We start from the raw sequence: 27,927 nt of genomic DNA on the forward strand, positions 1-27,927 counted from the left end.
TTAGCATATATTCAGTTTGGACAGAAACAAGTGTCATGCACACTTGTGCTTGTCCAAAGACTTGGATAGCACCAGGATAAGAGCAACAGCAGACCAAACTTGAGCAACCCAGGGGCTCAAGTTTCAGCATATGAGCACACTGCTCATGTGTGTTGTGCAAGCAACAGCAAGGCCATGCAATGGCCTAGTCACCAAACCAAGCTAGGCTTGTGTGGCATGGCCAGGAGAGAAGTAGACATGGTATAAATAAGCACAAACCCTAGAAACAATGCATAGTCGACCAGATAAGGATCAACAAGGTAAGCAAAAGAAAGAATATGTAAGGTTCATCCTGTTCTTGCTCAAGAACATCACAACCCAACACATAAACCAACCAACCACCAGAAATCATGGTGACCTGAGAAGATCAACCAAGAACTGGAGGTGCAGGGCTGTGACAAATAAACCAGAAGTCTTCATCAACAAAACATTTCATTTTAGGAGCTGGAACAAGGTATACCTAGTTCCTGGAGATGATCCAGTGGATCCAATCCATAATTTATGCATGACATATGTCATGGGCTTGAGCAGATGCTCAAGGGGTAGATCATCACTTGGTTTTCACCAAGGATCACTGGCAGTATAGAAAGCTACTAAAACTGAAACCATCCAGATACAAATCTTGTGCACAGAAGCTAGAGTACATGCACAGATGCACACACCAGCAAGAACACATGCACAGACAGCACCAGTAGATGAATTACTAGGAATAGCAGCTACACCAAGGACTACACAGTAAGATCCTAAGCAAGTAACCATCAGGAGAACCCAAGATTTCTTCACAAGCAAGCATATTGGCATTCATATTGACTATGATCCCCAAATATGCAAACCAAGATGAGGAACCAACAGATCTAGCCAACTATGTGAGCAACCAGTCAGTAGCAAGGCTACTGAGGTCACAACAAACATAGAACCATCCAAAGTAAAGCCAAACAATAAAGCATCATTATCCAGTAATGGATTCAGACTCCATTTGTTTCCCAATTAATCATGGAAAGTCAAATCATGCATAGAAAGTCATGTAATCAATAGTGCATAAGCAGTTCATCATTAATTAATCCATCCAGGCATGAATATATAACAAATCCATGCAATATTTTTACAGTAGCACACTGTGAGGCAACACAAGCACATGTCATCGCATCCTAGCTACTGGATCAAGTCCGAAGGCTATGGAGAGCAAGCAGACACACACACAGTAGCATAAGCATGCTTGAGTAGCAACATCGATAAGCAAACCATCAATTTAGCCAAAGAACCCATCAGCAACCAAGCCACTGACATTTAATTGATCAAATGGATCAATTAAATCAAGTCAAGCAACACAGAGAGTCTAGCCAATGGAAATTACTTATCCAATGGATCATTGGATCATACAGAAGGCACAGAAGCACCTCACAGGCATCACAAGTGTCACAGAGATGCATAGCTGTACACCAAGACAAGCAAGCATAGGGTGCCAGTAAGCACAAGCAATTCCATAATCATGTATAGCATTTTGAGCAAAGCATGGCATGACAGAAGCAGTAAGCAAGCAACACTGGACATGAACAGCAAGCAAAACACTTGGCCAGTAACCAGAGCTTGGTGAATTGGCCAGCGCTTGCAGAGAGGAAGCATAAGAGGCATAGGCGAGCAGAAGAAATCCTCGTATGATCATTGGATCATCGGGTAGCTTGAGCAGCAGAGAAGGAAGAAGCACAGAGGCATGGGAGGCGCACGGACATGGCGTTGAGAAGGAGGAGGAGCAGGAGAAGCTTACCCGCGCCTGGAGGCAGAAGCTATGGCATGGCGAGGCAGTGCCCGCGCGGCCATAACAGCTGCAAAGCCAGGGAAGACGCTGGCGTTACACCGACGAACACCTCGAACAACACAGCACCCGGGGACGACGGCATAGGCGCTGCGAGCATAGCACCCGCGCCAGGTCGGTCCCAGGCATGCGCTCATGTCGGCGACGAGGACACCAGCTCGCCGGAGATTGCCAATCGCCGGAGGCGATTCCCCACAAGATCCAAAGAGGTGGCGATCTGCCAGAGGAGGAAGAGATCGACGGAACCACGCGGACAGATCGATTGATCATCGCGCGGCGGTTCAGGTGGTATCAGCGGCGTAGTCAGGGGAGCTCGGAGATGGCCGGAGTATGGCGGCGGCCATGGCGGCGACGCCATCGCCACGCGAGTCGCCAGAGGTTAGGGTTAGCTCACGAGAGAGAGAGAGGAGAGCGTGCGAGTGAGTGAGGTGGGCCGTAACGGTTCCACCGAACCGTTTTGGACAAGCCTTAATGGGCTATCCAAATGGGCCAAGTTAGGCGGGCTGGCCCAATTGGGGCAAGGGGGGTATTTTAGTCATTTTTTATTTTGAAAATAGCCTAAAATTTCACCAAATTTTAGTTAATAAAATATACCTCTAAAAATCCATGAAAAATGGGATTAGTAAATGAAAAATTATTCTTAACAAGAAAAAAATAAGAAATGGAATTTAGGAAACAAATTCAAATTTTAGAATTTTCTGAATTTAAATTAAAACTTGGAATTTGAAACTATTATTTCCTTGAATTTAAAAATCAAGGAAAAATCTCAAATGAGTTCAGATATTTGTTTTCAAATATTTCAAAATGAAATTCTATTATTCCAAGTCATTTCTGTTAAAGAAAGATATTTTCCAAAGGAAAATACTCTATTCTTCTTATTTCAAAAATATAGAGGCAACTCTATTATTTCAAATTATTTTGAAATAATAATGATTCACAAAAGTAAAGTGGTATTACTATGAACCATTTTTATTTATGAGATAAAAGTGTTTTTACAAATAAAAGCAATTGCAAATTACTGCCAAAGGCATAAATCTTAAGTTCAAACCTAAATTTTAATAAATAATTGGGGTAAGGAATTCCACATAAAATAATACATTCATGAATGCATTATTTGGATTTTATAACATTGTCCTTACCGGACAATGATGCTTCTTTACAGAACCCGAGGTCCAGGTTCCATTAATTCAACGCATCGAACTGCATTATCTCGCAGTCCACATGCAAGTTCACCCTTGCTCATACCAACTTGAGTATTTTCTATCAATTTACTGCGAAGCTATATACTTACCATTCCTGCATTGCAAATAAAATGTTACTTTTCCAATTATGAATATGACTATGTGGTTGGCAATGGAACCATGGTTGTGTTGATATGGTGGAGGTTCCATTGCATGGGTTTATTAACCTAGGAGTAATTACCAATGCCGTCCAGTGATTCTAGCGCCGTACATTCCGCGTTGACCATAAGATCTATAATGGCTCTGGGAAAGCCAACTTTATCTTTTTCCTCTCGCATGCCAACGGGCTAGTGATAAGGGTTGCCTGGATCGGTCTATCTTTGGTAAAGGTGGGGACATGTGGTCCATCACGGTCTACCATTAGATACAGGGGAGGGCAGACTTATTATTGGTCTATGAAGGATTGTAAGGGTTGTCCGGATCGGTCTATCTATGGTGTATAGGACAGGGCACATAAGTTGTTCGGATCGGTCTACCTTAACGGTATAGGGGAGAACAAGTGCTTGTGTTGGTCTACCCATAGATATAGGTGAGGACAGACTTACAAAAGGGTGGGTCTGCGAGATTCCGAAGAAGATGGTGTGGGCTTGGATCTTCATACCTGGCCTCACACCAAAGGAAGTGTGAACGGGGGCAAGTCCCTAAGGGCATACGACCTCCAATGAAAATCTTTTTATATGAAAATGTATCTACGCAAAATTTTACATCCGATTTCAATGCCCTAAGGGCGTTTAGCTATTTTTTAGATTCCCAAAAATCGAAATGGAAATAGAATTTTTTCATGTTTTAGATTTCCATGAAAAAGTTCAATTTTTTCCCTCTCTCCACCTTCTCCACTTTATCCCTCCTCCTCTTCCGATTCTTTCCCTCCTTTCCTCTTTCTCTCCTCCACCTTCTCCCCTGCTCCTCTTTCACTTCTTTCCCTCCTCCACTTCTCATTCTTTCGCTCCTCCTCTACCCAAAGATGACCACCATGACGTGGGCATTACCCTTCAGGTACTCGACATTGCCCTACCCCCTCTGGCCCAACAAGGGGCCCATCTGGAGCGCCGTAGCCCAAGAAGGTCCAAGACGTCGGTTGCGCGGTGGAAAGATGGAATGTGATGATTTCTTGAAGTGCGGGGAAAGGAAAGATTCAAACATGGAAAGATTAGATAGAATCCCTCTGTATTGTAACTGAATCCGGGCAGGACTCTCGGGACCTGGCCTCCTATATAAAGGTCAGGAGAGGGCCTATCGATCTCTCTCTCTCTCTCTCAACTCTCACGCACACCAAACCCTAGCCACCTTGCCTCTCGGCGAGAACACCACTACGCAGTCCTTCGGCTGCCCCATTGTAATCGAATTCACTCATAATCAAGATTAGACAGGTAGGATGTAGGGGTATTACCTCTACGAGGGCCCCGAACCTGGGTAAATCTCCCCTCCTGCTTGTCTGGTATCCGATGTCTCGTGCTAACATGCAGGCTTCCGCTAACGCTAAGCCCCTCATCGTGGGCATTACCGAGGAGCCATCTCGTCACACCACCTCCGGCGACCACCTCCTGTCCGGCAACAAACGACTACGACCTCCTCTCTGATGAACACCTCCGACACTCTGCTTCGCCACCTTCTCTTCTCAGATGACGGCGGCCACCTCCGACGCCTTGCTCCGCCACCGCCGATGCCCTACGCCGGTGATGGAATCCTCTCCTAGATCTCGTCAATGCCACAAAGAGGCGACATTGATTCGATTGCTTTGTTTTCGTTTTTAGGGTGTTTTGTGAAAAATCACGTGGACAGCTGGGCAGTGGTCCATCTTTTTTAAGAAAATAGCCAAAAAAAAATACTGGTAGCGGACCGAACGAGAGCACGCGACTAGTAACTTATTGGCAGCATGTCGGGTGTGCACGTGACTCGTACCTAACATACTAGTCGCATGATGTCGGGTACGAGACTAGTAAGACCTTACCACTAGCGACCTACCAGTGGCGGGTCAGGGCCCGCGATTGGTAGCAAAAAATGTTACACGACTGGTAGGCTTTTCCCCACTAGTGAAAACACCTCTAACTCCAGGATGGCACCCGTCGACGTACATCCCACCTAAAGCGCTAGAAGTGGCGAGTGGACGACAAGACATGACTCGACCCGAGGATAGCATCCCCAAAAGAGACGTCGGCTCCATTGTATATTGCACCCTAGACGCCGACGCTCTAAGTGGCGGCCAACCTTGACTCCAATTACCAACATGGGACTCCACGAGTAAACTGGACATCGCTTTCATAAAGGGGACAATGACGCTGTAGCGCCGCCACTATCTGAACCAGCAGAACGGATCCATGATTTCCCTCGTTGCACGGGAGGGCCCATGGTGGAAAGGCCTAGACGACATCTTCAAGAAGGTGATGATGCCCGTAGACGTTGTCGTAGTCGTGCAAAAGCACAAGGATTTCTGTCGGCTTCCATAAACCCCACAGTTCACCAAGGTAATCGGGCATCAACAGTCGGAGATGCCACTCACAGAGGCTAGCACTTGACACCAGGGCGACAACCGCCTCTACCTTCACCCCAGCAGCCCATCACTTGACACTAGGGCGACAACCCCCTCCAGCTTGACCATCCTCCCTGTCGCCACCATCATCCTCTCCGGGTTCGAGTTTAGCGTCACCATCCACTTGGGGGAAAAGGTTGCGCCTCCCCGAGATTTTTGTGTCGGTGATCTATGAGCAAGAGCTCCATGAGCTCATATTGCAGTTTCTCGGCGGCTCGACCGGCCCGGGCAAGATGTATCTCTACAACAGCTGGAGGTGGTCCGCCCACGCACACGCCATTGAATTCGGGCATGCACTTCCTTGTCTTCAAGTTTGATGGCCACACCATTCTCACCGTCAAGGTCTTCGACTAGGGTCTCATGCTATGTTTTTATATCAATTTGCTTCAAGCAAACTTATGTATGTAACCCATGAACGTAGCTAATATTTTTAAAATACTTTAAGACAATTAGGTCGGGGTGTGGACCTAATGGATCGCGCGCCACTGAAAGCACTGGCTCGGCAGGCTGAACCGTGATTTAAACTTTGTTCACGACGCGACCTAAACAAATATAATCACAACTGCCTTTGAGTCGCTCCGCTAGTGGCGATGTGCCGATGTCCAGCAAGAGGAAAAGCTAGGTGGTGCACGCCTTTTGGGTGGTCCGAATAAACAATAGCGTGCACGCACCCCCACATCCATCCAGACCGTGCTTGTCCGTCCTCCGTCCTAGGCGCAGACGCGACCCGAGTAGGTCCGGCCGGGCGGACTCGTGTTTTCCGGAGTTGAAGTTGAAGGTTGAAGGTCACGGGACAGCAGCTCGATCCCCACGCTCCTACAACAGGATCGCCTAATCAAAAATCAGGGAGGTGGTGTGGGCTAAACAATTGCGTCGGCGTGCGGACAGACCACACCACCTCCCTCGGTAGTATCTTCCCCATTTTTTCTCCCTGACCGTGCACCGCGTCACGGCCTCACGGGTCACCACCACCCGTCTTAAGAATTCTCACCACCCTGCAGCTGCAGGGCACTCAGAATAACTAATCGGTCAATTTCGTCGTAGCATAGCAGCCAGCTGCCGCAGACGTATGTGGCTAGTCGCAATGCCCATAGCATATTGTCGCTGCGAGCACCTACACTTGTGTGATCTTCCCCCGTTTACCTGGAGCATATTTTTTGGGAGCATATGGGCGCTGCGAGGAGATAGGTGGAGTAGCACCGTGGTCCGTGGGAGGCTAGTACTAGCTCGTCTGTTGGAGGTGCTGCGTCGGACGCCAACGTTTCTTCTTCTTCTTCGTCGCCTACTGGGCGTCGTCGTCGTCGTCGTCTCGTGGTCTGGCTGGTGGCGTTCCACTTCCACATCCGGCTAGGGTTCGGCATAAATGCAGGGAGATCTCTTCCGCTATGGAGAAGATCAGGTACGCCAGATTTCTTTCGTCCGAATTTATTCGCCGATCTCCCAAGAGTACTACGTACTGCTGCACCTACCAACTCGCTCCATCGTTCCGGGTTTAAATGCTAAAGGTGGGTGGCGGTGGCTCTGCAAGTCTTTGCCTGTCCTGAGCCGCTCCTTAATTCCCCGCTTTATTTTCTCCCTTCAGACTTGAAACGCGGTTCACTCCGTTACCGTACACTATTGGTGCTAGCAATTGATAAAAGAAACCCGTATCTCTTCCTTTCACGAATGAGCATCGTATCCGCATCAAAAGATTTGGGATTCTCGATCTGCTTCATCTAAATGTGAGGTGGTCGAGCTAAGAGCATCACTAGCCGGTTCCCCTAAACAGCTCCGGCCCTAGCCGTCTTTGCTCAACGGTTGTGCCCAGCAACCTCCCCAAACCGGCTGATCGGCCAGAACTTATCAATTTCTTTTTGCAATTTCAACCACATCGCATATCCTACAAATAAATGTTTTAGCACATAAATAAATAGTCTAGCCCTAGCTCTGCAAGTCTTTGCCTGTTCTCAGCCGCTCCTTAATGTCCCGCTTTATTTCTTCCGTCATAATTGAACGCGTTTCCCTGCGTTTGTACTTTGTAGTACCGAAGATTTCTTGATATTTTTTGACGAAGAAATTATATTAATATTGTGAAGATATTAATTTTTTGAACATACGACTAAATACCTAGTTTTAAATTAGTACAATCAATTACATCTAACTTTTGCAACAATACGATAAGCTAATAGTAATACTGATGCACATGGCCAAAAATAAAAAAGAAACTAAAAAGAAAAAAAGAGTCTCTCTACAATCTTTACAAACACAAAGTCCAAATATTTCAAAAGCAACGATTTCAAGAAGAAAACAATGCACAAACGTCATCGTCGTCCAATTATAGATTATAGATTTTCACTCTAGTGACAATCAGCTATTTATAAGGGGAGTGGTGTTTCGGAACATGGGTGCGTATGCTCCCACTATTTTGAAATGCATCTTGCACGGATTTTGAACTTCAGAAAAATTGAAACGGAATTTTTTTTCGTACATCTTCATGTGCTACACGCTCACAAAGTGGTTTCATAAAAAATCGACTTATTATGTGACGTGTGTAAAAAAGACAAATTTTAGTGCAAAAAATAATGCTTTTCACAAGATAAATTTTCTCTTTTTTACATAGACCACAAAAATGTTGATTTTTTTGTGAAACTTGAGGAACGCACATATATTATGGAGATGTACATGTAGAATTTTTTGTCAATTTTTTTTGAAACTTCGAAATATGATTTTTTGGTAGAGGGAGCATACGCACCCGGGAGCCGAATTGAATTTCCCATTTATAAGCGCATGATTAGCTCTCAAAATAATGTCTTCAACAAAACTACTATCAGAGACAACGGATCTCTTGATATAGTAACAATTTAATGGACGATGCCATTTATTCTCTCTTGTAGCAAAAAAAAAAAAAAAAGATGAAGCCAATATTATTTCTTTCGACGGCAGAAGTTCCTTTCGCTAGTTATAATGTGACTTGCATCGCATTCGTACCTGCACTCTGTAGCGAAAGGTTTGAGTGTGAGATTCTCGGTCTGGTACTCTGGTCCATGAGATATAGCGGAGCTGACAAGGCGAAGCAGGCCCTAGCTTAACAGCAGTCCCTGCCTAAGTAGGTAGTTAGGGCATCTCCAACCGGGCGACCCAAATGGACGCGCTGGACCGTTCGTTTTGGGCCGTTTGCGTGCCCGAGCGGACGCGCGGACGGAGCCCCGCGTCCGCGCGTCCGTTTGGGTCGCGTGCTGCGCCCAACGCAGCGGCCACCCATTTGGCCATTTGGCCATTTGGCCTATTTCTTTGGAAAATAGGTCCTCACGTCACGAATCCAGTTTGATATATAATAATATCTCGTAAACATAGAATAATATATAATAAACATAAAATATTATCAAATACCATAAAATATTATCAAACGTACCATGATAAATCAAATAAAATGTGCCATAGTTTGAGAAAAATATAAAAATTACAATTGAGATTGTCTAACTTAATTTGGGCGCTCGAGGATCTCCTTCTGTCTCTTCTCGAACCAAGCTCTCTTCGCCTCGCTCATGTTGGTCAAGTCGGCGTTCATGATGAGGTTGTCCTCGGCTTGGCGTTTGAGCTCAACTTCCTTCGCCTTCAGCTCCACCTCTTTGGCCCTTGCCATTGCTATGAGCTCAAGTTCTCTCTCTTTGAGCTCAAGCTCTTTAGCTTTGGTCTTGGCCTTGACCTCTTCAATCTCAAGCTTCTTCTGCTGGACATCAAAGAATTTCTTCCCGTCCTCTTCTTTCTCCCGGCGCCTCCTCTCATCCCTCTTGTCCGTGGACACCTCTCTCGTCCGCATGCATCTCCTTCAAAGTGCCATACAATAGCATGGACGACGCATCACGCTTCATGTCGGCTTTGGTTGCCTTGTGGCCGCGTGGACGACTTGCACGAGAAGCGGAGCTACCGCAAGGCTGCCCGCCATCAAGGTCAATGACCGTGGCATCTTTGGCGAGGATTGTTGCCGATCAAGGTCGCCATGTAGCCCTCGTACCCCTCCTGGAACTTGGGGGTGCCGTGGAGTTCCTTCCAACAATGAGGGAAGGCAAAGGTCTTCTCTCCATTGTTGGCTTTGTAGAATTCCAAAGCTCGCCTAGAGCAAAGCGAGACAACAACGATAAACATATGTGCAAACATCGGATGAATAAGTTGAGGTTATGAATCATACCAAGTCCTTCACACCCATGCCACTAACGGGGAGCCGCCTCGCGTGCTCATACGCCGCGTGGAACTTGTTGCATTCCGTTTGAATTGCTCCCCACCTCTTTTGGAGCGATATTTCGTTGCGGTCGCTCTCAAATGGCTCCTGTCCATATTTGCGATGTTCATGGAAGTATTCATAGATCCGGCGCCAGAATGCGGACCCCTTCTGCTCGGCACCCGTCAACGCATCTTGCCCGATGGTCAACCATCCATCGACAAGCACCTTGTCCTCCTTCTCCGTGTAGTTGGCGGTTCGTTTGCTTACCCGGCGGCCTCGAGCTTGTGCAGCTGCGGCTTGTGTGAGGCCCTCACCGAACAACGGCTCCTCCTCAATGTTTATGCTCGCGGGACGAGCGGTTGTGCCCTCCGTGTGTCAATGGGAGGTGGTCGGGGAGCCTCGTCGTGTCGAAGGATATGGCGGGGTCGTTGGCATTGTCCGCGCGAAAGACAAAGGGGCTCGCACGGTGGACGGTGACTCGCGCGCGCGCGGCCGACATATCGTCGAACGAGGTTGCGTGCACCGGACGTCGCGGTTGCTCCCGGGTTCTTCGGGCCTTTGGAGTTCGCCGGCGCACGGTTCGGGTCAATGGACGAAGGTGACGGCCCCGTCATGGACTCGCCCACCTCCGGTGACCCATCCCGTGGTCGGTACGCTCGCCGCCCATGCGCCCCCATTTCGTGCCCAAATAGGGCGGTCGGTGGGGCGGTTGACCTTGGAGGAAGGGGCCGGATCACGGAGGAGGCCGAGCTCCCCACCGAGGCCGCGCGGTGCCGGGGATGATCATGTGTCGGCCGAGCGCCGGGTGGCCGTAAAATAGCATGGCCTGCTCGCTCTTGAAGGAGAGTGCTCTTCGCCTCCGTCCGGAGTTGGAGAAGCTGCTCGCCGCCGCCGCCGCTCCACCTCGGCAGCGGTTTCCCTCTTCCATTGGTCCGGCGCACTGCGGCGGGCGGCCTCTTCCTCGCTCTCGAGCTTCTCTCGCTCCGGGGTGAGGTCGGCCTTCGCCTTCTTCGTCGGCGGCCCGGGGGGAGCTCGGCCACCGCCGGTTCAGGAGCCGCCTCCACGGCGGGAGCGGCAACGGCCGCGGGTGCCTCTCTCCGATGGTGGCGGTGGTGGCGGTGGCGGTGGCGGCGGCGAGTCGCTTCGTCGGCCATCTCTAGGTTTTGGGAGTACGGTGGAGTGTTTTCGTTTTGGGAGGCGGACGAGGCGGGCCGGAGGCGGACAAGGGAGGACGCGAGCGACCAGCCTTTCGCGTCGCGGCCACGCAAACTCGTCCAAGATTTGGGCGGGTTTGGGTCGTCCCGGACGCCGCGGCCATCCGTTTTAGGGATGGGTCCGCGCGCTGGGCCGCGGTTTTGTCCGTTTCGACCCATCCGGACGCGCGGGCGCGGGATGGGTCGCCCGGTTGGAGATGCGTTTGTTTGGGCTTTTTTCAGCTTTCCAGTAGAAAAAGGCAGCGAATCGAAACAAACGGGTAGCTTTGGATGGTGGCTTTCCAAAAGCCAAAGCACCCTATAGGCAAAGATATAGAAGCACGTTTTGAGATGCTTTGAGGTGCTTCCCGCAGCTTCCTCATTAACAGCCGAAACGTTATTTGCATTTGCCCATTTCGTTTGAAGTATTTACAGAAGATTGCCACTCTAGACCGAATCGTTTTTCTCTTTGTTTGATCCGTACTCCCCACCAACCGCAAAGTAGGCCTACAGGGCCGCCGGCGACCCCCCCACCTCTGCCGTCTCGCTTCGTCTCCCGCTGCCGTCCCTCCATTTCCGGCCGATTGCAACTGTCCTAGCCCGATCCGCGCCCTCCGAATTCGAGCGCGCCAGTTCCAGCGCGAGCCAAGCAGTTGGTGCGAGCCGGCGAGCGGGAGTAGCAGTCAGGCGGCCGCGGTTGAAGCGAGCGTCAGGCAGGCCGGCAAGAGAGCAGCAGGTGGGCGGCCGGCGCGAGCGGCAGGCAGGCGACCAGCGCATGCGGGCAAGCGGGCAGCAAAGCGGTGGGGATAAATTAGTCTATGAATGGCTTGGAAAATCCATGGCTAGATGCGTGCTCTTCCTCGAAGAGATCCCCGTTTTGTCCCTGCTCTTCCTCCAAGCTAGCTAGGTACGACAGCATCTCAACATGGAGTAAGAGTCTGCCGTCTTTGGTTTTCGTTTCTGAGCTCACGGAATATGCGTAGATGATTTGATTCATACACAAACAGGAATGAATTAAGACTTTTCTAACTAAACATGATTTTTTCTATAAACGGTTTTAATGGCAAATTAAGTATAGCTGGTATATCTGTCAAAAAAAAGTATAGCTGGTATATGTTTTATATACTAACTAAAAATAGCACAATGTTTCGAAACTATGGGTATTTCAGTCAATTCATCTCTTCACAGCCAGACAACCAACCAAATTGCCAAACACTGAAACTTGGAAAAGCTGCTTTCCGTGCACAGCAGCTTTCTCTGCACAGCAGCTTTCCTCCTACAGCCAGCCAGCCACAGCCCAAACAAACAGGCCTCCCTATGTGTTGTGTTGCGTTGCTGTAAGCCGCGACTGATTCGTTCAGCTCAGCAGCATCGGTTCCTTGTCGTCGATGTAGACGGTGTGGCCCATCCAATCCTTGCCTCCCCAAGAAGCGGACAGGAATCCCGGAGCGGCAACTACAGAGTCACTGCAGATTAGGACAGCGATAACCACCGTTTATTTCCGGGATTAATCCGCGATGACAGCAACAACAAAACGGTGTGCGGTGGGCGGGGGTCCTCACATAAACGAGCAGATGGATGTCGTGTTTGCTTTGGTTCTCCAGGATTACTGCGACACGGCGCTGAATTGCTGATCTATCTATCCATGGCCCTGCATTGCTCGCTCAACAGTAAAGTGGGGAGGATGAAGAGGACGACCACATCCACATGCGTTTGTCCGTAGTTTCCATCACATGGCTTCAATCAACCAAGCTCACCCCGTCTACTGCTCCAAATTGTGGATTGCTTCACGCCACGCATCTCCATCCATGGATTCCCGTAGTAGATAGGTAGATGTGACATTGAAAGTGAGTACTCTTGTCTCTCGACCTCGCCTCCTTCCCTCCGGTTTCCTTGCTGCCTGTAGCACTCGGCGGCATTGCTGTAGGTGTTTCTTGGTTCTTGGTTGTTGGCGGTAGAGGGAGGGAGTGATTGGGAGTGAGTGGCAGTGATGGGTCTGCAGCTCCTCCGGGAACACGTGGCCTTCCCATCTCGGTAATAACCCCGTCCCTCCGGCGAGGCGAGACGTAGCGGGGCTCCACCATCTTTTCACCGTGGCATGTGCCTTTCGCTTTTCCTGGTCGGCTAGCCATCGAGCTGGTCCTCCTCTCTATCCATCCATCCCCTTCCATCATTCCCTCCCGTTTGAGCTCACCCCAGCTACTTGCTCAATCCTTCTTGCACTGTTCTTTTCTTTTGAGGTATCTTTTTTTTTCTTCCGCTCTTGTATTTCCGGGCAAACAGATTTCTGTAGATTTTTGTAACGGTAGTGCGTCTAAGATTAGCCGCGTGCTTCTCTGTTCTTGCAGCAGGAGATTACTAAGCTGAGCGTGCTGTTATGTGTGGAGGAGGTTGGCTGGCTGGCTGATTGATTGATTTCTCAGAGCAATGGATCTCGAGTTCGGGAGATCCCCGCAGGTTCGTGTCTTCTATCCCCTGAACCGGCGCAATCTATGGAGCAGAGCAGACCTGTAGAGTGTGATCTTCTTGTTTGTCAGATAAAGTAAAGCAAGGTTTGTGGTTCTTCTTGCAGCGGGACTCATGGAAGACCACCATGCTCCTGGCGTACCAGAGCCTCGGGGTGGTCTACGGGGACCTCAGCATCTCCCCGCTCTACGTCTTCAAGAGCACCTTCGCCGAGGACATCCAGCACTCGGACACCAACGAGGAGATCTTCGGCGTCCTCTCATTCGTCTTCTGGACGCTCACGCTCATCCCGCTCATCAAGTACGTCTCCATTGTGCTCCGGGCAGACGACAATGGCGAGGGTACGTACCACGAATCGGCTCTGCAAGTTTCAACCTTTGTATACTTGCTGGCTAACTATCTGATTTGCAGGAGGCACTTTCGCCCTCTACTCTCTGATCTGCCGCCACGCCAATGTGAGCCTGCTGCCCAACAGGCAGATTGCGGACGAGGAGCTCTCCACCTACAAGCTGGAGCGCAACCCTGAGACCGCCGACAAGACCCGCGTCAAGGTGTGGCTCGAGAAGCACAAGAACCTGCACACCGCGCTTCTCGTCATGGTCTTGATCGGCACCTGCATGGTCATTGGGGACGGCGTCCTCACGCCGGCTATATCTGGTACACCAGACCTTCTTTCCTCACCCTGCTTGGCTGTTTTTAATTCCTCACCCTGCTTGGCTGTTTTTAATTCCTCAATAATGGCTGGTTCCTAACTAAGGATTCTGTCTTCCATCTATGTTGACAGTGTTTTCGGCAGTCTCAGGGCTTGAGTTCTCCTTGTCCAAACAGCACCATGAATGTGAGCTTCTTTTTATTTGGGGGAATTTCCTCTTAATATCATTCTTATACTGTTGCCAAAGAACATAGTATATACTATTGGTCAAAACTCCGCTACATCAGTTATTATCATTTTCTTGTTCGCATTGGCATTGAATACTCATGGACTTCCCTTTGAGATGTTTCGTCCTGGACATAGGAGTATTACCAAAGAAGTGTATCCCATTTTTATCTATTAATTATTATTTCCCCTAACAGAATCTACTTGGCATTTTAAAATCGACAAGGGGGGCAAATGTTTACCCTCGGCATTGGGCAGTATAAGTCTAACGTAGGAGAGCAGCATTGTCCATCTTGCATTCTGGATCTTAGTATGGGTGTAACATATAGGTGTAACATATCATAGCAAACTGATTTATCATATATCCCAGTAATGTTTGACATCAATATAGATAAATGGGTAAATCAGACTTCTTTTTCTTGCTAGAGGCCTAAAGCATAATTTAATTTCTATGCTGGTACCAATGCCAACTTGTTGTCACCTCCAAAATATTATTTTTTCCTCGGGAATATGCATAAGCCATGTGCATAACTCGATTAAAAAACTTCCTTCGGCTGATATTTCCTCATCTCCCGAGTTCTGATTTAAACCTATTTGGTGGCTCTGATGATTGATCACTTTGACATGCAGATGCCGTCATACCCATAACCTGCGTCATATTGGCATTTCTGTTTGCGCTCCAGCATTTTGGTACACATCGGGTTGGATTTATCTTCGCCCCGATAGTACTAGCCTGGCTACTCTGCATGAGTGCTCTTGGTCTTTACAATATCATTTATTGGAATCCTCATGTCTACCAAGCTCTGAATCCCTATTACATGTTCAAATTCTTAAAGAAGACTAGAAAATATGGCTGGATGTCACTTGGTGGAATTTTGTTATGCATGACAGGTATGATGCAATCTACTTATACATATCTGTGTCATGGACATTAACAAGATTTAGAAGTTCCTTTCTTCTGTTCGTATTGACTGCATAATAAGCAGAAGTTAACTATCTAGCTTGCATGACGGTGCAGGATCTGAAGCAATGTTTGCGGATCTTGGACACTTCTCATACAGTGCAATCCAGGTAATTTGTTTATCCTGGATGGGAATTCCTCTACATATAATTTTTTTGTTAATATTTATTCATTTTTAATGTGCTGATCATTTGGTTTTATCACAGCTTGCATTTACTGCTTTGGTTTACCCGGCGTTGATTCTGGCATACATGGGTCAGGCTGCTTACTTATCAAAACATCATGACTTCTACTCAAACTCCCAGGTTGGATTTTACATCGCAGTTCCAGGTATGTACTGTCGCTGCAGCTCATCTAATCTGTACAAGACCTCAGACATTTTGGATTACTTAGGTTTAAATTTAGTTTTTGCTATGTCTATATGCGTCGACCGATGTAGAGGCCATGGACAAAAAAAGGTTGTTTTGCTAAATCTACTGTACTGAATTTGCATACGATGGTCAGTAGTTTTTTTGTCTGAATAACACTTAGTGAAACAGTCATATTTCGTTTTACATAAATTCAGAGTGTCAATTCTATCTTCTTTGATGTAGTCTAACTTGTATGTCCTTAAATCCACACTCGGTGAAGGTGTATACCACAAACCTGTAAAAATCTGTCTGATGAGTTTGAATTACTGAAGTTGAAACTTAGTTTCTACATCTACTGTTCTGAATTCGCATCCACCACCTTTGTATGATGATTAGTAGTTTTTTGTGTCTGAATATATCTTGCTTCTTGTAATCTAACTTGTACTATGTACTTGAATCCACACTCCACCCTGTCTAACTCAATGAAGATGTATACCACAAACATATAATTTTTGTCTGATGAGTGATAGCTTTTCTAGTATTTCTTACGTCATAGATATCAAATTACCATTTGAATCCATGTGAATTTATAGTTTTCTGTTTAAATGCAAACTTCAGATAAGGTGAGATGGCCTGTTCTTGTACTGGCAATTCTGGCTTCAGTGGTTGGAAGCCAAGCAATCATCAGTGGAACATTCTCAATTATCAACCAGAGTCAGTCCCTAAGTTGCTTCCCTCGAGTAAAAGTTGTACACACATCTGAGAAAATTCATGGCCAGATATATATCCCTGAGATCAATTGGCTGCTCATGATCCTCTGCATTGCTGTGACTGTTGGATTTCGAGACACAAAGCACATGGGAAACGCATCTGGTAAGATAACCAGTGCACATAAAGTGTTTATTTTTTACGAGTTACTTCCAATACAATCTGATTGGAGTTCCTTTATTCATGTCTGTGGCTACTAGTATTTTCAGAGTCTTCGATAGCCTTGCAACTTTCTGAACCTTGTGCTGTTTGTGCAGGACTAGCAGTGATCACAGTGATGCTGGTTACCACATTCCTCACATCCCTTGTCATCATGGTGTGCTGGCACAAGCCACCGCTTGTGGCCCTGGCTTTCCTTGTCTTCTTTGGCTCCGTTGAGGCGCTCTACTTCTCTGCATCGCTCATCAAGTTTCTCGAGGGCGCATGGCTCCCGATCCTTCTGGCCCTCATCCTCATGGCAGTCATGCTAGTCTGGCACTTCACGACCATCAAGAAATATGAGTTCGACCTGCAGAACAAGGTCACCCTGGAGTGGCTTCTCGCCCTTGGTGACAAGCTTGGCATGGTCCGGGTACCAGGCATTGGCCTTGTGTACACTGATCTCACGTCAGGTGTCCCCGCCAACTTCTCTCGCTTTGTCACCAACCTCCCGGCGTTCCATAACGTCTTGGTCCTCGTATGCGTCAAGTCGGTGCCAGTCCCGTACGTGTTTCCCAAGGAGCGGTACCTCGTCGGTCGAGTTGGTCCTCCGGGCCATCGGTCTTACCGGTGCATTGTGCGGTACGGCTACCGTGATGTTCACCAGGACGTCGACTCATTCGAGACCGAGCTGATCGAGAGCCTGGCAAGGTTCATAAAGCTCGACGCCTCCTACCGGTGCAGCGAGGCCAGCGAGCAGCAGCTGGAGGAATGGGAGCCGGGGCTTTCCGTGATCGGAAGCAACCCGCTCCGAGACCAAGCGAGCTACGACTTGCAAGACAGTGTCCAGCACTCGGCCGCGTCCGTGGAGATGATGGCCCCTGCCGACAGCCCCCATGGAACGGGACTGGAACTCGCGGCGCATGCCAACTCGGCGAAGCAGGTGAGGTTCTTCATAGATAGCCTGGTGGCGAGCCCTGATGCGGACAAGCACGTGACGGAGGAGCTGGAGGCGCTGTCGGCGGCGAGGGAGGCGGGCACTGCGTTCATCCTGGGGCACTCGCACGTGCAGTGCAAGCCTGGGTCGTCGGTGGTGAAGAAGCTGACGGTGGTCGGGTACAACTTCCTGCGGCGCAACTGCCGTGGCCCGGACGTGGTGCTGCGGGTGCCTCCGGCGTCGCTCCTGGAGGTCGGCATGGTGTATGTGCTATGAAACGACGCGTTTCTTCGTAGTTCTTCGTTTTTGCCTGTGTTTTTGAATCCTGATACAGTGAGTGCTTTATACACACGGTCCTGTATCATAAATCTGCTGACCTGCGGTGTAGGTAACTTGTCAGTGATGTTGTAACGCCCCATAGATTATTTTGCATCCGGCTGTATAGTTTAAGGCCTCAGATTCTTGCTCGTGCTGCCCAAGTGCCCATGTACATTAGGTGTTCTGTCAGTTAGGCTCAAAATTTCTTACCACATGTTCATTGTCATCTCAACCTCAACATGACAATTCAGTGCACAAGTGTTAACATAATTAATTTCTACAAGCCTCTTTGATTCACATGATTACGAAAACACATGAATACAAAACAAAGAATTCTCGTACACTTTCCATATTATCATAAAATCTGCATTAAAATCTCCTTGCCACCCCCTTTTCTGCATATTATCCTTTGTTGCAATAGCACTATGCCAGAATGCCAGATCAACCACAACCAAATATTAATTTTTGGTGCTATTCGTGCCTTCCATAAATATTTAAAGTTTCTATTTCTTTGTTGATCATGTCCCCTGCGTCCAACCATGTCCTAAAAAAACACCCAATTTCTTCTCGCAGCCTCAGATTTTTGTTTCATTACAGATATCATAAATACTCGTCATGGGATTTGTTGTGCACCAAGCATCATCCCAAAAACTTATTTGCTCACCTGATCCTATCCTCATGCATCTATTGTTCATATATAACTGTTTAATTTTAAGCAAATTATTATTCCAGCAAGCAGAATCAAATTACCTATGATCCACAAAAGCAATAGGCCTGTCATGAACATATGTTTCCTGAATTAAAATTTGGCATAAACCCTCTCAATTTTCTAGCTTCCACCACCATTTGCACAATAAGCTTGTGTTCATTTTTTCAAAAAATTTAATACCCAAACCCTCCTTCTCTTTCGGTCTACAAAATACAAATAGAAGTCCACTTAACCATACGACATTTTCTTGTGAAATGCCCCCCTTGCCAGAGAAATGTCCTTAAAACCTTGAGTATTTTTCCACTGAAAGTGATCGGAATTGGACTCTTGGGTGCAACTGCAACATGTGTTGCTAATCTCGTTGTCTTCATTGTCGAAATGCTACTGCCTAGAACACGTATACATACCTCGTAAGTACAAGAGGCTAAAAGTACTCTTGAACATCTCCTCGCGTCCTGCGAGAGATGAGGAAATTTGGCGAACACAAATTGCAAATGTGAAAAATGGTGAGTCTCTTCTCCGGCGGCTAGGGTTCGCTTCTGACATAGTATCTCTGCCACCAGCTTCACTCCTTCGCTGTTTGGGTTGAAAGTAGCCTAGCAGGCCGGCACCCATTGGCCTGTGAACTCACCAGTAGCCGCTCGGCCCGAGCTGAAAGAATCAAATTGGGCCACACTGGATACCCGAGAACTGGCCCATCTGGATATCGAGACACCCAACCCACTCTGTTATCCGCGTACTGCACAGCATCTCATCCCAAATCCCGATATCCCCATCCGCTTCGACGCTCCGGGAGCCGAGGTCGTCGCCTGCCTGCCCGCCAGCCCCAATGGCGACCGCGTGCCCGCCGCTCTCGCTGCCGTCCACCACCTCCCTCCTCCGCAGGTCAGCCCGCGCCGGCCCTTCCCGCCGCCCCGTCCGCTGCAGCGTCGTCGGAGGTGAGCCGCCTCCTCCTCCTCTGCTCGCCCATTGGACGGTTTGACTGGAGATTTGATGGGATATATTTCTGTTTTGGCGGGTGTTTCAGAGGCTGTTGCGGAGGCGGCGGTGGCCGGGACGGCGGACGAGCCGCTGCTGGTCAGCGCGATCAGGGGGAAGAAGGTGGACAGGCCGCCCGTCTGGCTCATGAGGCAGGCCGGGAGGTACATGAAGGCAGGTTCACTTTTATTAACTGCGTGATCTGTAACTCTGCTTACTATTTTCGCAAGCATTGTCCAAGTAGCACTCATATGTGCATTTATAGAAATATATAGTCGAAATCAGATAGAGAAAGAGATCCAACAACTCAAGATGCAATTAGAGATAAACAATTTATGGTTTCAGTGAAAAATTGTAAAATCATAGAATTGTACCAAGATGATACTACATGGTTGCAAACTAGAGTATACTCGAATAGGGCATGACAAGTGTAGACTAGTTAAGGTAACTACACTGTAATAGGGTACGACAAGTGTAGACTAGTTAAGGTAAACTAGAGCAGTACTGCCCAAACTTTGTGCAGAATACACAAATAATGGCACCACTCCTAGTGTATCCTATTTTCCAAAGCCTCCCAGAGGCAATTTTGTTTACAGTTCTGTTCATAAAACAAAACGCATGTTATTGGGAAGACATAAAATATTTTGTTATTTCAAAATAAACATGAAATGTTTCGTGCATCGTATTTTCCACCATAGTGAGGGAGGCGATGAGCTATGCCCTGTTTGAATAACGACAGTTGACTCTTTGTCGTTGGAGATATTTTTTTAAAATCGAAATCAGTTAGAAAAATATAATCGAAATCAGTTAGAGGACCAAGAGATCGAAACTCAAGATGCAATTAGAGATAAGCAATTTATGGTTTCACTGAGAAATTGAAAAATCATAGAATTGTAGTATTGTACCAAGATGATTCTACATGGTTGCAAAGTAGAGCAGTACATACATACTATAATAGGGGCATGACAAGTGCAGAAATAATGTCCAAGTGGCGATTTTACTTACAGTTCTGTTCATAACCAAAAAAAAGTATGTTACTGGAAGACAATTTCTCTATTTCAAAATAAACATGAAATACTTCATGCATGGTATTTGGCACCATAGTGAGGGGGTAAGCTATGGCTGTTTCCTGTTCGAATAATGGCAGATGACTCTTTTCATTGGAGCTATCTTCCTTCTGCATTTAACATGCTGATTTTGTGATTTTTGTAACAGAGCTATCAAAATCTTTGCGAGCGATATCCTTTGTTCCGTGAAAGATCTGAAAATGTTGACCTTGTTGTTGAGATCTCTCTACAACCATGGAAGGTTTTCAAGCCTGATGGAGTAAGCTGTGGACTTTGGCCCTTTCTGTATGTTTTTTGAAAAAATCCTTTTGCAAGCCTCAAAAGCCTACATGACTTGAGATGTTGCCCCTATCTGATGCTCAATTATTGATGTTTCCTGTTTTGTTTTCTTTCATATGATTTTCCTAGGTTATCTTGTTCTCAGATATCCTTACTCCACTTCCTGGGATGAACATACCTTTCGACATTGTGAAAGGAAAGGGTCCAGTGATATACGATCCCTTGAGAACAGCAGCGGCTGTGAATGAAGTCAGGGAATTTGTTCCAGGGGAGTGGGTGCCCTATGTAGGACAGGCTCTAAATATACTGCGACAAGAGGTTAGTATGCTCTTCAGAGTCCAAGCATGAAAATTAGAAAGATGTGATCATTTCAAAAGTATTATAGGATAGAAATAGGTACTCATTTACACTTTTATCATGCTCCGTCCACACCTCCCTTCTTCCAAGTTTTACATTCTAATAGATGACTTATCTTAAGTTGCTAACTATTAGTATTGATTTCTTAATATTGCATTACTTGGAGCTTTTCAGATTCATTAAAATACTGTAGACAAGTTAAATCATGATAGCTTAACCATTGAATCTGAGAAGCTCATGTGCATGCTTTTGCACGAGTTTCATGGGTTTCACTGGAACTCCACATTGTAAAAGCTACACTATTATCTGATTCCTAATTTTCCTATTGTGCCTCACCTTGGTCAGCTTAATCCATTAACAACATTTAGATAGTGTTGATATGTTCTGTACTTTTGGAGAGTGGCTTACTGAGAGTCTTAGTATAGGAGACAGCTGAGGATTTTATTCTCCCCATTGCAATAGGCGTCCTCCATATTTTCATGTATGAACTGCATGCAGTTCATTGGCATTGGTATCAGTAATACCATTACTTTCTGAATCTGTACAATTGCACAATAGCACATCGAGTTATGGGGTCTGCATGTTATTTCTCATGATGAGTGCTCGATATTGCTATGGTTTCTAAAAGCTCTTTCATTATAGTATGTTTGGGTTATTTATTTATTAATAAGACCTCTGAATTGTAGCAAAATGTGTGTCTGTTTCTGCTCATATAAAGTTTCAATATTTTCTAATGTTTAAATTAAGAGAATTCCCTACTTCCCTTATTGGAAACGGTAATGATGTTCCTGAAAGAGTGTGTGAGGGTATGGGCGTTCATTTCAGTTGTTATTTTAACAGTTATCGTTTTAACAGGGTGATTCCACTGTTTTCTTCTCAGGTTAAGAATGAAGCTGCTGTGCTCGGTTTTGTTGGAGCTCCGTTTACCTTGGCATCTTATTGTGTGGAAGGAGGTTCATCAAAGAACTTCTCGAAGATAAAGAAAATGGCCTTCGCAGAGCCAGAGGTATTGCGAACAATCCTAGTTCTAATAAAATATTTTGCACAACACATTTTCTTCCATTGAAGACAACTATTATTTTTCCTCCATAACTGTCCCATGTTGCTTGAATGGAGTACTGAATAGTTTGATACCTGCTTATAGTGGACTTGTTGACATTGCTAGGATGTTAGCAATTCCATGACAATATAGTTGACTTACGTAATATCTGACTAAACACTGCACATGATAAGTATTTATTAACATAAGTATATGTGAAATATGTTGTCATTATTCATTGGCTTTATATATTGTCCAGTGAATGAAATGAAATCAGAGATGCGTAGTTGGATTCAATTTCCTTTCCTTCTGACCTTCTCTTATGTTGTGTGCTCTTAGTTGCAAAAAAGAAATGTTTACCTCATCTCTGCCCTGTGTTTCTTGTAGATTCTACATACTTTGCTACAGAAATTCACAACTTCGATGGCTAACTACATTAAATACCAAGCGGACAATGGCGCACAGGCTGTGCAAATTTTTGACTCATGGGCTACGGAACTCAGCCCAGTTGATTTTGAGGAATTCAGCCTGCCATATCTGAAGCAAATCGTGGATTCTGTTAAAGAAACACATCCTGACTTACCTCTGATATTATATGCAAGTGGATCTGGTGGGTTACTGGAAAGGCTTCCGTTGACAGGCGTTGATGTTGTTAGTTTGGACTGGACGGTTGATATGGCTGAGGGTCGGAAAAGATTGGGATCCAACATAGCAGTTCAAGGCAATGTGGACCCTGGTGTTCTTTTTGGATCGAAAGAGTTCATAACCAAGCGGATTCATGACACTGTGCAGAAGGCTGGTAATGAAGGACATGTATTGAACCTTGGTCATGGCATTAAGGTGGGGACTCCTGAGGAAAACGTTGCCCATTTCTTTGAGGTCGCAAAAGCAATCAGATACTGAAAGACCTTGGCTGTTGAAACTGCTCCTTTTTCCTAGTCGGCAGAAGTTGTAGATTCCATTCCACTGCTTGAGGATAGATGCAGGAAGCCACATCTCTAGCATAGGGTACGTGGAGAACACATCTTGTTGTGACTGATTCTGTGTTCTGCGTTTTGATTTCCGTTTCATTGTAATCTTGTAAGCATACACTAATTGAGGTGTAAAAAAGTTCTTGTTTATACCATGTATACTACTTCAATCATATCTGCCTAGTTGAGATTGTTGATTTATATTTGTAAGAAAAAAGAATACTCTACCTGAAATATATATAAGCTGCGAGTTCCCATTATTTGTCTGAAACTGTTCTCCAGGTTAACTTTCTTCTAAGCTCCCCAAATAACTTTACTGGTTTATATGGTGAAGTTTATTCACATATTTGTGCATGGTTTGTTTGCTATGGAATTCCTAGCTTGTCAGTCTTACATCGAATTTTGTTACAAACCTGAGAATGTTATGAAGTTTCTGTAGCTCAATGAATCATCTCTTGGTGACAAGTTGAATGATTTCATTCATCAGGGCATCCTTATTCTAGTACCATGCGCACCGATCCATCTCTGAATCCATGCCAGGAGCAGAAGCTATGTGACTGTACACTGAAGGATTGCGCTGGCCGTGAGATACCGCTTGTGGTTTGACGAATGAGAACAGGTCCGGAGCGTGCTGCTGGATTGCCAAACCCTCAAGCCCGAAGACTGGCAATCATTTGCTGTGTTGTTATCCCCCGTAATATAAGTGATGGACTCAATCCTAACCAATGTTTTCAAGTAAGAATACGCTGCAGCCAAGCTGTTTTATTAAGAAAAAAACGGTTGCAACCATGCGGTAATTGTTACTATTGTCCAATGTTGTTTGTGCAGTAAGTTATTGAAAAACAAACCCAGGCGATTCACTTATTTTCACCTTTTTCTGATACTCAAATGTGTTTAATGCAATTGAAACATCTATTCCATTCTTAAAAGATGGTACCGAACATCATAAGTCAAAGGGATTATGCAAGTAACAAACCTTCACCGGAAATTTCACATAATGTTTGTAGCCACTGAATATGTTACCACTTATCAGTGGAGTAACCATCTATACTGCTTAAACGTTCAGCAAAATACAAGTGCAGGAGATGCAAGTGTTCCACTTTTCTTTTGACTGTATCCATCTTTGGCGGCTATGCATATTGTCTTCAGACTCCAGTGAAGAGCAAAACCGGCTGTAGCAAGTCTCAAGAGTCAAGGGTTGAAATAATGTTGTGCTGCAATTTTGTGGAATGCAAGTTACTTTTGAGCTTATTAGAGTCAATCTTGATAGCTCAATACACTTCATCTGGTGGTTTGCAACTTGTAACTAAACGCATAGTTACATTCATATATACAGATAATCAAGTTCTCATACAAAATGACGTCTAATTACACTTCATTGCAGTTTTCAGGTAATCACACATGTAGGTCATGGAAACCAGCAGCTCTGCGCGGCGAATGGAGACTGGACACTGGGCAGTAAACAATAACAATTATGGAGCTGGTTAGAAAGAGCCATATTCAGTTGCATATAATAGTACATCGTCAGCGATCTTGTATCGGCAACTTTGGAGGAACTCCGATTTGGAAATGTTGCCTTTGCTTATTTAAGCGTCGTTGCTTGCTTCAGGCGAAAGCACCGAGAAGGTAAACTAATGAGGTGCGTATATATCATTGTTCTGTAGCCTCGTGCATCATCAGTTTACCATTATTTCCACTGCAAATCTGACCCTTCAGCTTAGGCCGGTTTGTCATGGTGTGTTTTTTGATAAATATCCTTCTTTGTCAAGCTGGAAAGTCTAGCACGAGGTAGCAGGTAGTACTGGAAACATTGTGAGTATTAAAACTGAAGAATCAGGCCATGCCTATCCTTGCATGGTTGATCTTGTTCGTTCTTGTTGTTTTTAGCTTCTGAACCGATGAGAACCTTTGTTTAAGTAATTAACAGGCTGTGAGCTTCATGTCTATCTACATTTGGACCGTCGTTAGCGTTATCGATGCTCACAACATAAAAGGTGAAGCAGATATTTATCAGCTTGGTCGGTTGCCAATCGCAGGACGATTCGGACAGGCGAATTTGAAAAGGAAATTACATCTTTTGAAACATGGTCGGCCCCAAGTTGATTCCCAGTGTAGTGCTTTGTTTAGGCCAGTGGGATTAGTCTTGATCGAGGAAAATGACAGGGTCGTTTTATAATCTGCTACGCAAGCCCCCACTTTGTCCCGTTGCTGCATGAGAAAATATCTTGGAGAAAAATGTCCTACTATATGGCAGGACGATTCGGACAGGCGAATTTGAAAAGGAAATAACCTCTTTTGTAAACACGGTAGGCCCCAATTCGATTCCCAAACCGTAGTGCTTGATTAGCCCATTGAGTGCGATTAGTCATAGCCGAGGAAAATGCCAGGGCCATCCTTTTATATATGTGCAACAAGCCACCTCGTTGGTCCCTAGTATACAAGAAATATCTGGAATTCTTGTAGGACAGAATTGCCGAATGGACGTCGTCACAAAAAAACAAGAAGAGGAGATCTATGATTTGCAGCACGGTACTTGTGTTGCCACCAGATGACCTAGATATTTATCGAATGGATGAACAGTGTGGGACTGTAGCGCCTATTGCTTGTTGGTTCCTACAACCAGAAAGCATATTGCCTGTCTTTCTCAACCGCCTTTAAGTTTCAGTCTATGCGTATCAATCAAACACGGAAGGAATAAACGACGACAGTGCGTACTAAGTATGCACACCATCTTGACAGCATCAAGTGTACCAGGCAGAACCGAGCGTCTTTGTAAGAATTCAAATCATTTGGAATGGACTCGTTGTTGTTGTGTACTTGTGTTCCCGTCATGGCGATATCGCCCGTGCGTGAACAGTCAGATTCCACCCCTCGACGACAGTACTAAGTATGCACACCATGTTGACAGCATGAAATGCAGGCAGAACCGAGTATCTTCGGAGTAGCCATTTCCAAAGCACGGCGATCGATGTCGTCGTGGAACGCCGTGCGTGAACACTGCTGGAGAGTCAGATTCCGCCCCCTCGGCCGAGCGCCACCAGGGCATCGACCGGCGGCGGCTTCTCGGCCTCAGAAGAGTCCCCTTTGAGCGTCCAACACGCCGTCCCCGCCGCGACAGCGACGACCCACCCAATCGCCGCTCGAGATATCTCCCCAAAGACCCTAGATTTTTCTTGCCTCCGACGTCGGCCCCGCCCCCCGGGCCGAGCTAGCTAGACGACTCCACGCCAACGCCCTGACCACGACGTAAAACGCACCAAACCGGTAGACCCCGGCTAGCTGGTCTTTGAGTCCATTTTTCGAAGGTCTACCTGGGCGCCGGCGGACGTACGTGCGTGCGTGGCAACGTGAGCGGGTTTCGGCGTCGTTATCTCGGGTGTAAAAAGATCTCCCCGCCGGACACCGTAAGCGCGCGCGTCGACATGCAGCGGCCCTGGCCCCGGTGCTGATCCGGCCACCGGAATATGCATGACGACAATGTCCCGGTCACCGTCTTCTTCTTCCCAGCTAGTGCCGCCTTTCCTTTTCTCCCCTTCTCTTTCCCTTCTTTTTGGGGAACGCCTGGATCTGTCATGTTCGTCACTGCTCACTCCGTTTGTTACTATACCACACCACTTGCTCGCCACCTCGCCGTGCATATCGATCTGTGGATCTATCTTGGTCGACGGGTGGAAGGAGTCACCGCTCACTCCACCAGCTACATCTCATCCGGTCCCATCCACCCAGTAGAACCATATCCCTTCGTTTTGTTTGTTTCTTTGATTCTTATTATTTGAGCAGATGAGTATTAAAGCTTATGCCTTTTATCGGATTGCTGAGTTCTCGGTTCTAGCGTAAACAGTTCTGTAGCGGCTGCATTGCAATGTGGAAGACACACTGCTCGAAACACCTCTCGACTTTATTTAAACATAAGGCCGAAGGCCTAGCTTTAAATTAATAAAGCCACATACGGCAGATACAAGAGTGCTTACAAACAGCTTACAGGAAACAGGCACCAAGCAAACTAAGGATACACCTGAAACACAGCTAGAGATGCCTACACCACAGCACGACACCGAGAAGACTCCTAAGGCAGTGAGGTTGAGGAGAACGCAGCCGGGAACACGCCGGCGTCTGCTCCGACCGAACAACTTAGACCCGAGCTCCACCGTCTTCACCTCCGGAAAGGACTCCCAGTCCCTCGCCCCGGTTCGAAGGGCGTCGAACCATCGGGAGGCAAAGCGGTTCCCCAAGAACACGGCGGACCTAAGACGACTAGGCTGCCGGGAGAAACCACCATAAGCGTCCGGAAAGCTTCACCGAGACCACCACCACCACGGGCACCACCGCAACATCGTACCGAAGCTGCCGGACGAAGACGCACCCGGGAAGAAGCGACGGAAGGGACGCCACCACCCCATGTTGCTCGCACAAGACCACCAAAGCCCGTATACGCATCCGCCAAACCGCCATTGTTGCCGTAGAGGGAACCCTTTCCCTCTCGCCCGGGCAAGGGCGTCGACCAGCAAGCAATGGCCTTTCCGCGGCCGGACACCGGACCAAGCACTTGACGAGACGACATGGGCGAGGGCGACGCCAAGCAAGAAATGTCGCCACGGCCACCACCAAACACAGGCTGCATCGCTCGCACCTCTGCGGTTCCCCGAATGGCGCCTCCAAGAAGGGGAACGACGCCTCAACGCCGCCGCCATCCGC

At 46.8% G+C, this 27,927-nt stretch overlaps 2 protein-coding genes across 3 annotated transcripts; both read left to right on the top strand.

Annotated features, from left to right (window-relative positions):
* The first annotated feature begins 13,026 nt into the window (after window positions 1-13,026).
* Window positions 13,027-17,971, top strand: LOC124659980 (putative potassium transporter 8). Of its 2 annotated transcripts, none has more exons than XM_047197781.1 (10): window positions 13,027-13,257; window positions 13,366-13,474; window positions 13,590-13,824; window positions 13,895-14,140; window positions 14,268-14,321; window positions 14,991-15,251; window positions 15,379-15,431; window positions 15,528-15,651; window positions 16,290-16,544; window positions 16,697-17,971. In XM_047197781.1, the coding sequence occupies exons 2-10, from the start codon at window positions 13,445-13,447 to the stop codon at window positions 17,788-17,790; spliced, it is 2,352 nt and encodes a 783-aa protein (XP_047053737.1). In that variant the 5' UTR covers window positions 13,027-13,257; window positions 13,366-13,444; the 3' UTR covers window positions 17,791-17,971. The 2 variants fall into 2 exon arrangements, with proteins under 2 accessions (XP_047053737.1, XP_047053738.1); XM_047197782.1 differs by having other exon boundaries at window positions 13,369-13,474.
* Window positions 17,972-19,355: 1,384 nt separating this feature from the next.
* LOC124661051 (uroporphyrinogen decarboxylase) lies at window positions 19,356-23,387 on the top strand. The gene is made up of 6 exons (XM_047198912.1): window positions 19,356-19,479; window positions 19,569-19,693; window positions 20,735-20,845; window positions 20,995-21,183; window positions 22,103-22,228; window positions 22,649-23,387. Exons 1-6 carry the CDS (start codon window positions 19,371-19,373, stop codon window positions 23,162-23,164), a joined length of 1,176 nt encoding a protein of 391 aa, XP_047054868.1. The 5' UTR covers window positions 19,356-19,370; the 3' UTR covers window positions 23,165-23,387.
* Window positions 23,388-27,927: the final 4,540 nt, after the last annotated feature.

Source organism: Lolium rigidum, chromosome 6 (genome assembly GCF_022539505.1).
Source record: "Lolium rigidum isolate FL_2022 chromosome 6, APGP_CSIRO_Lrig_0.1, whole genome shotgun sequence".
Taxonomy (NCBI): Eukaryota; Viridiplantae; Streptophyta; class Magnoliopsida; order Poales; family Poaceae; genus Lolium; species Lolium rigidum.

What these genes read in the sequence shown, in the direction of transcription:
- LOC124659980 (XM_047197781.1), top strand. Translation starts at nt 13,445, where the DNA reads ATGGATCTCGAGTTCGGGAGATCCCCGCAG. An exon ending in AGTTCGGGAGATCCCCGCAG is followed by an intron (nt 13,475 to 13,589) that starts GTTCGTGTCTTC and finishes TTCTTCTTGCAG; the next exon opens with CGGGACTCATGGAAGACCAC. An exon ending in AATTTTGTTATGCATGACAG is followed by an intron (nt 15,252 to 15,378) that starts GTATGATGCAAT and finishes ATGACGGTGCAG; the next exon opens with GATCTGAAGCAATGTTTGCG.
- LOC124661051 (XM_047198912.1), top strand. Translation starts at nt 19,371, where the DNA reads ATGGCGACCGCGTGCCCGCCGCTCTCGCTGCCGTCCACCACCTCCCTC. An exon ending in CCGCTGCAGCGTCGTCGGAG is followed by an intron (nt 19,480 to 19,568) that starts GTGAGCCGCCTC and finishes CGGGTGTTTCAG; the next exon opens with AGGCTGTTGCGGAGGCGGCG. An exon ending in TGGCCTTCGCAGAGCCAGAG is followed by an intron (nt 22,229 to 22,648) that starts GTATTGCGAACA and finishes TGTTTCTTGTAG; the next exon opens with ATTCTACATACTTTGCTACA.